At 41.4% G+C, this 12,075-nt stretch overlaps 1 protein-coding gene and 1 long non-coding RNA gene across 3 annotated transcripts in view; one reads left to right on the top strand and one right to left on the bottom strand.

Annotated features, from left to right (window-relative positions):
• Window positions 1-3,346: 3,346 nt before the first annotated feature.
• The window catches only part of RAB7A (RAB7A, member RAS oncogene family), a 47,831-nt gene continuing 39,102 nt past the window's right edge, over window positions 3,347-12,075 (bottom strand). For both annotated transcript variants that reach the window (XM_016197339.2, XM_016197338.2), the window contains 3 exons: window positions 9,805-10,023; window positions 7,970-8,098; window positions 3,347-4,098 (listed from right to left, as the gene is read on the bottom strand). In XM_016197339.2, coding sequence (XP_016052825.1) covers window positions 4,003-4,098; window positions 7,970-8,098; window positions 9,805-10,023 — 444 coding nt within the window. In that variant the 3' untranslated portion in view covers window positions 3,347-4,002. The remainder of the gene's footprint in view (window positions 4,099-7,969; window positions 8,099-9,804; window positions 10,024-12,075) is intronic.
• On the top strand, window positions 7,141-11,966 carry LOC107525221 (uncharacterized). Its single transcript, XR_001602042.2, has 2 exons — window positions 7,141-7,408; window positions 11,727-11,966. It is a non-coding gene; the product is annotated as an uncharacterized LOC107525221 (long non-coding RNA).

Here is a 12,075-nt window from a genome sequence, read left to right as displayed (position 1 = left end):
TGCTCAATGTCACTAATGAGAAATGCAAATTAAAACCACAGTATCACCTCACACCTGTCAGAATGGCTATCATTAATAAATCAACAAACAAATGTTGGTGAGGATGTGGAGAAAAGGGAACCCTTGTGCACTGTTTGGAATGCAGATTGGTACAGTCAGTGTGGAAAACATGGAAGGTCCTCAAAAAATTAAAAATGGAAATACCTTATGATCCAGCAATTCCACTTCTGGAAATATATCTGAAGAAACCCAAAACACTAATTCAAAAGAATATATGTTCATTGCAATATTAATGGATGGCCTGGGAAATTTTTATGCTAAGTGAAATAAGCCAGTCAGAAAGACAAATATCATATGATTTCACTTATGTGTGGAATCTAATGAAACAAACTAAACTAACAATATAGAAACAGACTCATAGATACAGAGTATGGACTGACAGCTGTCAGAGGTGGGCGGGGGGTAGAAGGGCTGGATGAAAAAAGTGAAGGAATTAAGTAAAAAACAAAACAAAAACAAATACAGACAAGTGTGATTTCCAGAAGGAAAGGGGGTTGGGAGGAGGTAGAAGAGTAAAGCAAGGATAAATGATGACAGGAGACTTAGACTTTGGATGGTGAACAAACGATGCAATATACAGATACTATATTATAGAGTTGTACATTTGAGACCTGTTTAATTTTTTTTAACCAGTGTCACTCCAATAAATTTTTTAAAAACCTTTGAAATGATAATTATAGTAATGCTTGTATTAGTCAAGAATTCTAAAAGCTCAAAAACCCCCTGTACTGTTTAATGTACTTGCATAATATTCATGAGAGTAGCTAAATTACAAATTTCCATAACAAGGATAATGCAAAAAAAAAATCAACATTGGTAGTGTCTAAGCCTTTTATCATTAAATTTTTAAATGTTAAATATAAATAGCAAAAAGAAAGAAAAAAAAAAAAAAAAAAAAAGAACTCTTCCTGTCTTCCTGTTAGTACAAACTCAGTCCTGGACTCCTCATAGCTTGAAGTAAACTGAGATGAAGGTAAGCACAGCAGTACTATATTTCACATTCATACTGTGAGACAGTGAGTTTGGATTAAACTAAGCAGTACTATTGAAGTGAATCTGTATTAGTACAACAAATTCATTCCCAGACATTCTTCTCGAAAGTAACTTATCGTTAGAGCAAACTGAGATGAACACATTCATCTTAAATTCAAATGAACCTAAGAAGTATTATTGAGAAGAATCCTTACTGCTTGGTGAAGCAGATGGACTCGTTTCTCTCAAAAGCATGTTTATGGTGAATCTAAATAGGAATATGGAAAAAGATACTATATTAGTGCCGACTTTAGTCTCAGCCATTGCTTCTCACTATAGATAAACCAAATTTAGATGAACATAGTGTGTAAGTGTACAGTTTAGGTATACATGATAAAATCAAGGTCAGCCAGACACTAGGCTGATGGGATATTAGACTCACTAGTCCCAGGTTGGAGAGTAAGGTTGTCAAAATAGAGTTCAGTGTTAACTTCAAAGTCAGGATTATGATTAGGGTCCATTTTAATGTCATTTCAAGGGAACCATGTTTATAGGATGACCATCAGTACCAAGATTAAAGTTAGGGTGAGCTATTACTGGGATCAGGGCCACTTACAAGGTTACATTCAAGCTTATTTCAAGATAAAGCAGGTTAATGTTAGGGTGACCATCAGTTTTAGGATGATGGTCAAGATCAGAAGCCAAGTTCCATTTCCATGCCACGTTCAAGGTTAGGACCAGAGGAACAGATCAGAGGAATAGTGGCCTGGTTTGTAGAGATGAGCATCACACAGGGTCCATAAACTATGGCCCAGTCACTGGGCCCCAAGTTGGAGAGGACTCTGCTTCTCTAGAAGCCAAACAGAACACCAATTAGGCCCAGTTCAGGGAGTGGGACCAGAGAAGATGTAAGCCATGCACCCCTAGCCATGGTGGAATTGTAGTCATGAGCTTCTAAGAATGCTATTTTTAATGCATGAAGTATGAGCCAAGAGCAGGTACAAGGAAAGAAATCAACTGAGGAACCTGAGAAGTGGAAGTATAGCAAAGTAGAATCCAAGAGCTATGTCAACAAGCCACTTCTGCAAAACCTACACCCATCCACTGACTGAAATGCTACTATTTTCTAAACTGGTTCTAGGCATCTATTCAGTTGCAGCTGGTGGCTTATATATGTTGGAATACAGGGTGCCTGCTGCCAGATCTTCCTTTCCTACGAAAAATCAGAAATCCAGAACTATGTAACATCTAAGTACCAGCAACTACACCAATTAAAAAGACAAAACACAACACATAGACTAAGTTACACTCACAGGCTGTGCATGGTCCATAGGTCACCAGTAGTTTGAGGTTGCTCCTCTAAAGGGACAGTATGTTCTCCATTTACGGTCCCCACCCCTACCCCCAATACTATGATTCAAAAGAAAAAACAAAAACAAACTAGGGACAGGTACTGCAGGACCAGGTATTAGAAGGCCTTTCTGCCTCAAAGCACCACGTGCCCAGTTATGGAGGGCTCCTTTGCTTAATAAAGCACTGGTCATGACTAGCTAACATGGTGTCTACTAAGCCAACGGTCTGGAAGAAGGAAAAAAGACAGGGCAAAGGCAGATGATCTTTGCTCTTGTTACATTTTATTGGCATCACGTTCATCTCTTTACAGAAGAACTCGGCCCACACCCTAGAATGCAGACCTTTGAGAAAAAAGGAAGTGCTTCGTTAAGCAAGCTACAATGCAGGGGCAGATCCTAGGGAGGGCGCAAAACTGCCACGGTTCCATACCAAAGAAACAGGTTAGGTAATAATGGGCAATACTGGGGAGTTGGTGGGTAAAAGGAGAAAAAGGTTTGCTAGCCTAAGGATACCACAACCCTGAAAGGAGTGCCTTCTAGAACAAAGGTAAAATCACTAGGACAGATCTGTTAGGATTTTCCTTTTCCTCTTATAAGTTGCTGATCTAATGGGAAGTTTCAAAGTGTGGAGCGGGGGGGGGGGGGGGGGGGGGGGGGGAATAAATGAGAATTTTAACAACAGTCATTTATCCACTGCACACGCCACTGTATTATGCAAATTAACCTTTTGGGAAATTTAGATACAGAAGGGAACTAGACAGTTTCCCCCCTGGAGAGATGAAAAGCTTTTTGGCTCTTAAGTCTTTGATAAAAGGCATACATAATTCTTGTGCCAACTGTACAGAATACTGCCTCTAGCTGGATTTCTGAATTCTGAGTTGCTAACACTATGCAATCCAGACAGGGTTCAACCCTCCATCTTACACGCCTGCATTACAGGACTTAAACACATAATCCAAGAATTTCTTACACTAATTTATACATTTTTAATTGGTTGCATATATTAACATGTACTATAAGATTCTTTTCTAAGAAGCATTACATAATAAATGGATACTGTAAAAAGATCTGATTAGTTAAAAGTAACAAGCATTAACAGATACATACAAAACTCAGCCTGATCAGACTGGGTGTGAGCCTGTAATGAAGCATGGGGCACCAGCCTTCCCAAGTGATAGCCTTCACAAGAGGGGGGTGGGGATGGGGTAAAAAGATCACAAGACCGTTAAAAAAATCAGATAACTAATTAGACACAGATTAACTGTAAACAGTCCTCTCTCCCTGGTGGACAAAAATAATAAGCTTCTGATGTTGACTCTACACCAGAACAATTTCTACAGCTGGCCCATCCTGTTGCCACATGAGGGCTGATGCAGTGGGTGGGCAGACCCTGATGCAGCCACCACAGGCCTGGGCTGCTGGAGTCTGTCTGCTTGTGTCAGATCTGTGTGTGTGTGTTGTATGGAGGGGTGAGTGTGTTTGGTGGGGTTTCTTTTGGCAGCTGGATATGAGAGATTACTTTATGTTTTGTTTGAAAGAGGAGAGGGGGGTTTGTGTTGGAAGGCCTAAGTGTGTTCTTGGTTTGTGAAGGGCTCTGTGCTCTGCTCTCACTGCCCATTCAGCAACTGCAGCTTTCCGCCGAGGCTTTGGCCCGGTCGTTCTTGTCCAGTTTGATGGGTTCAGGAAATTCATTGTACAGCTCCACCTCTGTTTCCTGGGCAAGGAGAGAGACAGAAAGGTTTGTTACTCAGGGCACCAGGAAATTCCTGTGGCAAACTTCCACCTAGGCATAGTGGGAAGTGGGGACAGACCTAGCAGTGAAGGGAGGGCTGTGGCAGAAGGCATTCAACCCTCAAAGGCTGAGCAAGAAGAACAAAAGTTTTGTGATAATTCCAGAACAATATGAAGAGAGAAATTCAACAGGAAGAGCAGCAATTGACATTGAGAAGTCAGGACAGAAGCTGACTCATGCTTTGCATTAGATGGCAATCTGGTGGCTTGGAGACCACAGCCAGCTCACAGATGCTTTCAGTATGGTCCTCAAGAGTTACCAACACAAAAAGAAATCAGGCTACATGGCCTGGATTTTTGGCAACTCTTGGACAGCATTTTCACAAGGCAACTGGGAGCTGAAGCTGAGTGCTAGCTGCCTCTCAGTCCTAAAACATTCCTCCAGTTCCCTATTTGCCACTTATTTTTATGGAATTAGGGTCTATTTTCTTTTTCCCCCAAAGGTTTAGGAGAGTTTTGTTTCCAAATGCTGCATGTTTAAAAACCAGCTGTGGATGAATTTTATCACCATCTGTGGTAAAGAGAAGGACTGTATCAGTTTAGTGGGACTTTTGCTAAATTAACATTTTCCAATGAGGAGCAGGTTTCTACTTCCTGGTGCAGGAAAACAATTTGTCATTTAAGCACTGAGTACCAGGAACTGTTCTAGGATTTGGAGATTGAAGAAGGGAATGTTTCTATTCATTAAAAGTTTTTTCTCAGAAAAATTATTCCACTCACAAATAGCTATAAAAAACAACAAAAAACTCTTAGTAATAACGTGTGTATATAATATATATATTTAAATATGTTTTTATTGAATTCAGAGAGAGGAAGAGAGAGGGAGAGAAAGATAGAAACATCAACGATAAGAGAGAGAGTTACTGATTGGCTGCCTCCTGCACAACCCCACTGGGGATTGACCGGGGCATGTGCCCTGCCTGGGAATTAAACTGTGACCTCCTGGTTTATAGGTTGATGTTCAACCACTGAGCCATGTCGACCGGACTAGTAATAATATTTTTAAAAATTAGCTTTCTATCTCCATCTGACACTCTCAACCCTTGCTAACCACCTATCTACTTTCTGTCTTAATAGATTTGCCTATTTTGGCCATTTCCTTTGATCAACATTTGTTTGGGCCACTTCCAATCTTTCGCTATTATGAATAATGCTGTTATGAACACCTGTGTACAAGTTTTTGTGTAAACCTGTTTTCATTTCTCTTGGGTATATACTTAGTAGTGGAATTGTTGGGTCATACGGTTGCTCTTATGTTTAACTTTTTAAGGAACTGCCAGTTTTCCAACCTAAAATAATAGCTGTTATGGACTTAATGTTTGTCTTTCTCCAAAATGAATATGCTGAAGTTCTAACACACAGTGTGATTGTATCTGGATTAAGAAAGTAATTAAGGTTAAAATGAAATCATAAGGGTGGGGCCCTGATCTGACAAGATTAGTGTATCCTTATAAAAGACGCCGGAGTTCTCTCTGTCTCTCAGTGTTTTCTCAGTCTTTCCCTACTATCCCCAATCTGTGCATGTTCACAGAGAGGAAAAACCAAGTGAGAACACAGGGAGATGGTGGCACTCTGCAAAAGATGAAGAGAAAAAGAATTTGCTAGCCTCCAAAACTGAGTGCAAATAATATTTTGTTGTTTAAGCTACCCAGTCTGTATTTTGTTATGGCTCCCAGATGATACTAATACAACAGCTATAATGCAATCCCAATCAGAATCTCAATAAGGTTTCCTTTTTGGGGAGGGTGAGGAAAGAAAAAGGTGGAACTAAAATAATATTCTTAGTCTTAGTCTAAATGGAAAATGCACCAAAAGAGCCAGTAGTAAAAAATATAAATAGGACTAGTAAGGGGAGAGTTGGTCAGATAGATCATACTATAAGGAAGTCAAATCAAGATGGTCCAAACAAGGAACACATAAGTCACTAGAACAGACTTAGAAGACTGGAAATAGATCCAAATATACATGACCATTTATTATAACAAAGGTAATGTTTCAACCTGGTGGGAAAAATAGTTTATTTAACAACGAGCTACTAATATTTGAAATAACTGGCTATCTCTCTGAAAAAAAAAAAAAAAAAAGGAGAGTCCCTATTTCCTGCCATAAGCCAAAATAAATTCCAGCTGAATTAGACAACATGTGACCTAGACATAGGAAACCCAGAAATTTAAAATGACATACCCGACTAAAAAATTACTTTTTTCTATGGCCAAAGGAGATAGATATATATATTATATAAAGATAGCAGAGTTGGAAAAATCACTTGCAATATAGGTGAAGTTAATTTCAGCTCATGAAGAGCTCATGAGAACAGACAGGTGCCCAGGCCAAGTGCCTATGTACTGGCTATCTGCAGCAGAGAAAACCCAAAGATTGGCAGAGTGTCAGCAGACTTACAGATGATAACTACCATTTGCTGAAAAGCAGGAAAGAGAAAGAAAACATGCACTGCTGGTGGCAACTAAAATATTACTGCCCTTGGGGAAAGCAATCTGATATCATCTCTTAAAAATACATACCTTTCAATTTAATAATCTCACTCCTGAGAGGACAGCTTGTAGAAATGCAAGCATTATAATAAAGCTATAGAGACAGCAATATTCAAAGAGAAAAACTCCAACAGTGATGGTAGTCAACAGGGAACTGGTGGAAAACAACTCCCCACACATATTTATAGTTTTGCATGCAATTAGGAAAAACACTAGGTTATTAATCTAGGTGTGAGGGTAGGTTAAAGGCAGGGGGGGAAAGGGAGACAAAAAGGCCTTAAATCTGCATTCTGTGAGTTCCTTCTCAGTGTATCAGTGTTTCTCAGTAGGGGTCTACTGGCATTTTGGGTAGACCAATTCGTCATTGCGTAGGGCTGTCCCTTTTTATTATGGAACACTCAGTGCAGGCCCCAGTCCTTGGAATAACTCATTCCAAATTATCTCCCTGCCCACAGGTCCAGATGCCCTATCCTACTGAGAACCATTACCATCTATACACTGATTCCGGGAGCAAGCAGAACCCACCTGGCCCTTTATAACTACAAGGCGCTTCCTCAAATGTTCTCTGCATCCCTGATGTGTACCTCACCTCTGACACCCCTGCAATCCTTGTGTGTGACTACCACACATGACTGACAATGCTTCATGACTTGCCTTAACTCATTGGCCCTAATGGAGCTGCTAAATCAAAAAAGCCTTCAACTCCCACATGCCAACAAGTACCATTTTGTCTGTGAACAGGTGAGTGAACAACGTAAGAAAGAAAATGCAGGTAAATTTTATTTAAGGAATACAATTCCTAGAGCTTCTGGTTAACCTTTCTGATGACAAAAGTAAGTCCATCTCATTTAATCTGTACAACCACTGTGCAAAGCTGGTATTCTCGTTTTCCTGATGAGGGGATGGAAGCTCATGTATGATAAACTATCTAATGATAGCAGCAGAGCTGGGATTTGAATTCAAGTTATCCCCTCTATAAAACAGAAGGAATAACCCCACCAGGGACCTCCTAGTGGCCTAATCTCCTCAGCAGGCAAAGACAGCAAGAACATGTCCAGTCAAACAAGAGTAGCCTCAGCCGGTCTTCACTGCCACCGCATCATCCAGATTATTCACAAACAAGTGGAATTTCTAGACGCTTTAGCAGAATGTGCCATTACCTTTCCAGATAAACATACAGTTTTTTCTGGCTACACGAAAGAGAGAGACAGCTAGGAAAGAAGATTAAGAATAAGGAAGCCAGGCAGGGGCTGGGTCAATGGTCAATCACCACAGGGAGCTAGACAGCTGCCAGAGACCCACCTGTTTAAGTGCATTCCGTGCAATCGTCTGGAATGCCTGCTCCACATTGATGGCCTCCTTGGCACTGGTCTCAAAGTAGGGAATGTTATTTTTGCTGTAGCACCAGGCCTGTGCTCGTTTCGTGGCCACCTGAAAGGGGAAGCAGGGCGCATGTGTGCTCATATTAGAAGCAGCTAGCACTGACTCAATCCTTCCCAGGATTACTGTCCCTAGTCTACAGGTAGTACAGGTGAGGAAACAGACGTCAGGCATTAGGATGTGCAGCAGGTACGGGATAGAGAGACCTGCTGGCTATGCATAGTATAGCTAGGATTCAAACCCAAAGCCCACTTTCTGTCTCGAACCCATGGCTTTTAACCCTTAGCTACATATAAAAGCAGCTTGTGAAGGAAATAAGAAGCCAGCCCAGGAAGAAATAAATGGTCTCTCCTGGGACCTCAGAGGTCCTAGCACAAGAAGTACCTGACAGCTTCGTCTTAAGGTTTGTAGTCCCTTACCCATTACCGCTAATGTTACGTCACCTGTGTCATACATCAAAGTGCCAAAAAATTCTGCAGCTCTCAGTGACACCTTTGCCTCTCATATCCTAATTCCTTCCCCTACCCCAGCCCACTTTCAGGTATAAGAGTAGAACTAAGTCACTTAGGAAAGGGAGGAAAAGAGATCAATGATCAGAAATAAACTTAGAGAAATGCTATTTGAAAGTAAGATCCAGGCAGGTCCTTGAGGTGTTGGGAGAGCATTTGAGAATGACAAAATCTAATTCCCTCTTTTCAAGTGCAGTAAGGGAACTGAGGCTCAGAGGCCAAAGGCAATAATCCAGTATAACAGCCAGCTGGGGCAGCATAGGGGTTTAAACCAGGTCTCCCGGGCCTTAAAGGCTACTGGTCTGAAGGTAGTTCACACACTCACATGCAAATACTGGAGCAATTCTGGGCTTAGCACAGAACCCTTCAAATTCATATGGTACCTTAGAAGCAGGTGTCTCTCACAGGAGAGGAAATCAACAATGGACAATTGGAAAGAGGCATCCAATCAATGACGACACTCTCATCATTGATGTTTCTGTCTCTCCCTATCCCTTCTCTCTCTGAAATCAATAAAGATATATTTTTAAAATACATTTTATATATATATATATATATAAATGATTTTAGAAAGAGGAAGGGAGAGGGAGAGAGAGACAGAAACATCAATGATGAGAGTCATTGGTGGGCCGTCTCCCGCAGGCCCCCAACTGGGGGTCGAGCCCGCAACCCTGGGCATGTGCCCTGACCCGGAATCGAACTGCAATCTCCTGGATCCTGGGTCGACGCTCAGCCGCTGAGCCATGCCGGCCTGGTGCAATTATGCCTTTAAATCCGAAAGACCAAAATGCAAGATACCACTGGCCTCAAGTCAAATTGTTTCACTGGAACAGACCACGAGGAGTGGCCAGCACAGGTAGCACCACAGAATGGACTTGCTGCTTTGCTGGCGTGACTTTAAAGGGAATACTACTGCAGAATTCACTGTTCCTGTTTTACCACAGGGGAAGCCACAATGGTATGCTTTTACCAAGTTAGAGAGCAAGACTCCATTCCAAGGCCTGAGCATGTAACTCATTAGTTATGCCTTCCTCCACCCCCACTATGGGGCACACAGAGACTGTGTGTGTATACTGGTCCTTGAGGCATGTGGCATTATACCAATCAAAGCTAAAAATAGCACCTGTCATCACAAACTTAGCTGTCACTTTTAAAAGAAGGCCTTTTCTATGATCCAATAGCCATAACCTACATGATGGTAGGTTTATAAGTCTCCACATTTAGATTCCCACCATCTTTGGCACTTACTTGTCTGTTTTCAAGGTCAATCTTATTTCCCAACACCACGAAAGGAAAGTTTTCAGGATCCCGAGGACTGGCCTGGATGAGAAACTCATCTCTCCAACTGTCAAGGGTTTTGAACGTGTTGGGGGCAGTGACGTCAAATACCAGAACGCAGCAGTCTGCACCTCTATAGAATGCCACACCAAGAGACTGGAACCGTTCCTGTCCAGCTGTGTCCCAGATCTGTGAGAGACAAAACATTATTCTTTGGGGTTAAGAGCACTAAGAATGAGGAGATACCAGAGGAAAACGAGAAGGATTATGGGGCTACCCAGAAACAAATGACTTCAGAATTCGGGAAACAGATTTCACCACCAGAGTATCCAAAACAACCCTGACAAACAGCACATGTGTGAATACATGTGTCTATGAGGGGTAACACTGGAGTTTGAACTCTGGGGTCCTAGAAATTTTTCTTATCTTAATCCAGGTGGTAGTCACATTGATAAATATTTATGTAAAATTTACACTATAAACTTAACATTTATGTACTCTGGGAACTTTTTTTGGGGGGGTGATAGAAATATAGGGAGGTAATTTGTTACTGAATTATATATATAAATCTATGCATTTTACTGCATATAGTTTACCTGAAAAAAAAAAAATCAGTATGTTTAATAACAAAGCAAAGAAAAAACCCTGACAAAGAGATAAAGAAAAAGACAAGAACACATTCTAGAGTATACATGAAAGTCAGCTTTTAATCAAAATAACACCACGTACTAGTGACCAGCTCAAAGAACTTCGCATCATTCACTGCCATTCTAGGTTCAAGGATGGATTTCCTCACTGACCTGGATCTCTTAACAGGGCTACCCTGGTCAGCCTGGAAAGATGACTAGTGTTCTGAGGAATGGTCTGACTCCCCCCAACAAGCCACCTGGTTTAAGAGAGTGCCTGGGTCAGAAGCAGTATGCAGTTACTTCCAGTTGACATGGGTCTTCAACTTTTGGATCAACAGTCTGTTTTGCAGGAAAAACACTTAGGAAAACATGAAAACTTGGACCATCCTCATAACCCAAATAAATTCTAACTTTATGTCCAAATCACCAGCCAACGTCCCCAAAGGCCCAGGGTTCAGACCAAAATGGAGGATGGAGTATGTAGGCCACTACAATTTTATATCCAGACCCAGATTTTGCAAAAGGATGGTTGAGCTCTTCTGTGAAGCCCTTCTCAGGCAGTCAATACTGCCTCCCTGTGATCCAGAACACTCGGGGAACATGTCAATTACAACGTGTGCTTTCTTTCTCTATTTTATTTTAATTAATTAATTTTTAATCCTCACCCAAGGATACTTTTCCATTGCTTTTCAGAGAGTAGAAGAGAGGGAGGAGAGGGAGAGAGAGAGAGAAACATCAATGTGAGAGAGACACATTAACTGGTCGCCTCCCACTCATGGGCTGACTGGCAGGGATCGATCCTGCAACCCAGGTATGTGCCCTTGACCAGAACAGAACCAGAGACCCTTCAGTTCACGGGCCGACACTCTAATCACTGAGCAAAACCAGCTAGGGCTCTATTTTAAAAGCCTAAGGTAAAAAAAGCTCTCTTATTTTCATTTTTAAAGTTTTCATTTTGGCCCTGGCCAGTTTGGCTCAGTGGTACAGCATCAGCCCAAGGACTAAAGGGTCCGGGTTTGATTCCAGCCAAAGGCACATACCTTGGTCAATCCCCAGCCTGGGTCGGGGCGAGTGCGGGAGGCAACCAATCTATGTCTCTCTCTCACATCATGTTTCTTTCCCTTTCTCTTTCTCTCTCCCTCCCTTCCACTCTCTCTGAAAAGCAGTGAAAAAACAAATCCTCTGGTGAGGATTAAAATAAATAAATAAGTAAATACATACATACATACATAAAAGTTTTCATTTTGTATCTTTGCCATCCAGGTCATGGACCCTCTGGCTACTACCCACCTAAATGGAAAGCCCCTGGCCCGGCCAGCCTTGTGGACTATGTAACTCCTCCTCCTCCCCCTAGACGTCTTTCAAGTCTGTTCCCTCTCCAGTGTCCAGCTAGGTATGCCCTGCTTCTATGTCCTCTGCTCCCTTGATCTGTATATCTCGGACACTATCACACAGTTTAAATTACTACGGGTTCATAATAAATCACATTTAATTTTTCATGCATTCTTGACTCCATCTAATGTTTAATAATGATTATTTTCTATCTCCTTCCAGAACAATATATGAAAAATTTAAAACCCACAAGTCACTAATCTTCCTCTACACATTAAAT

Source organism: Miniopterus natalensis, chromosome 7, assembly GCF_054644295.1.
Source record: "Miniopterus natalensis isolate mMinNat1 chromosome 7, mMinNat1.hap1, whole genome shotgun sequence".
Classification (NCBI taxonomy): domain Eukaryota; kingdom Metazoa; phylum Chordata; class Mammalia; order Chiroptera; family Miniopteridae; genus Miniopterus; species Miniopterus natalensis.
This window is presented reverse-complemented; position numbering and strand designations above follow the sequence as displayed.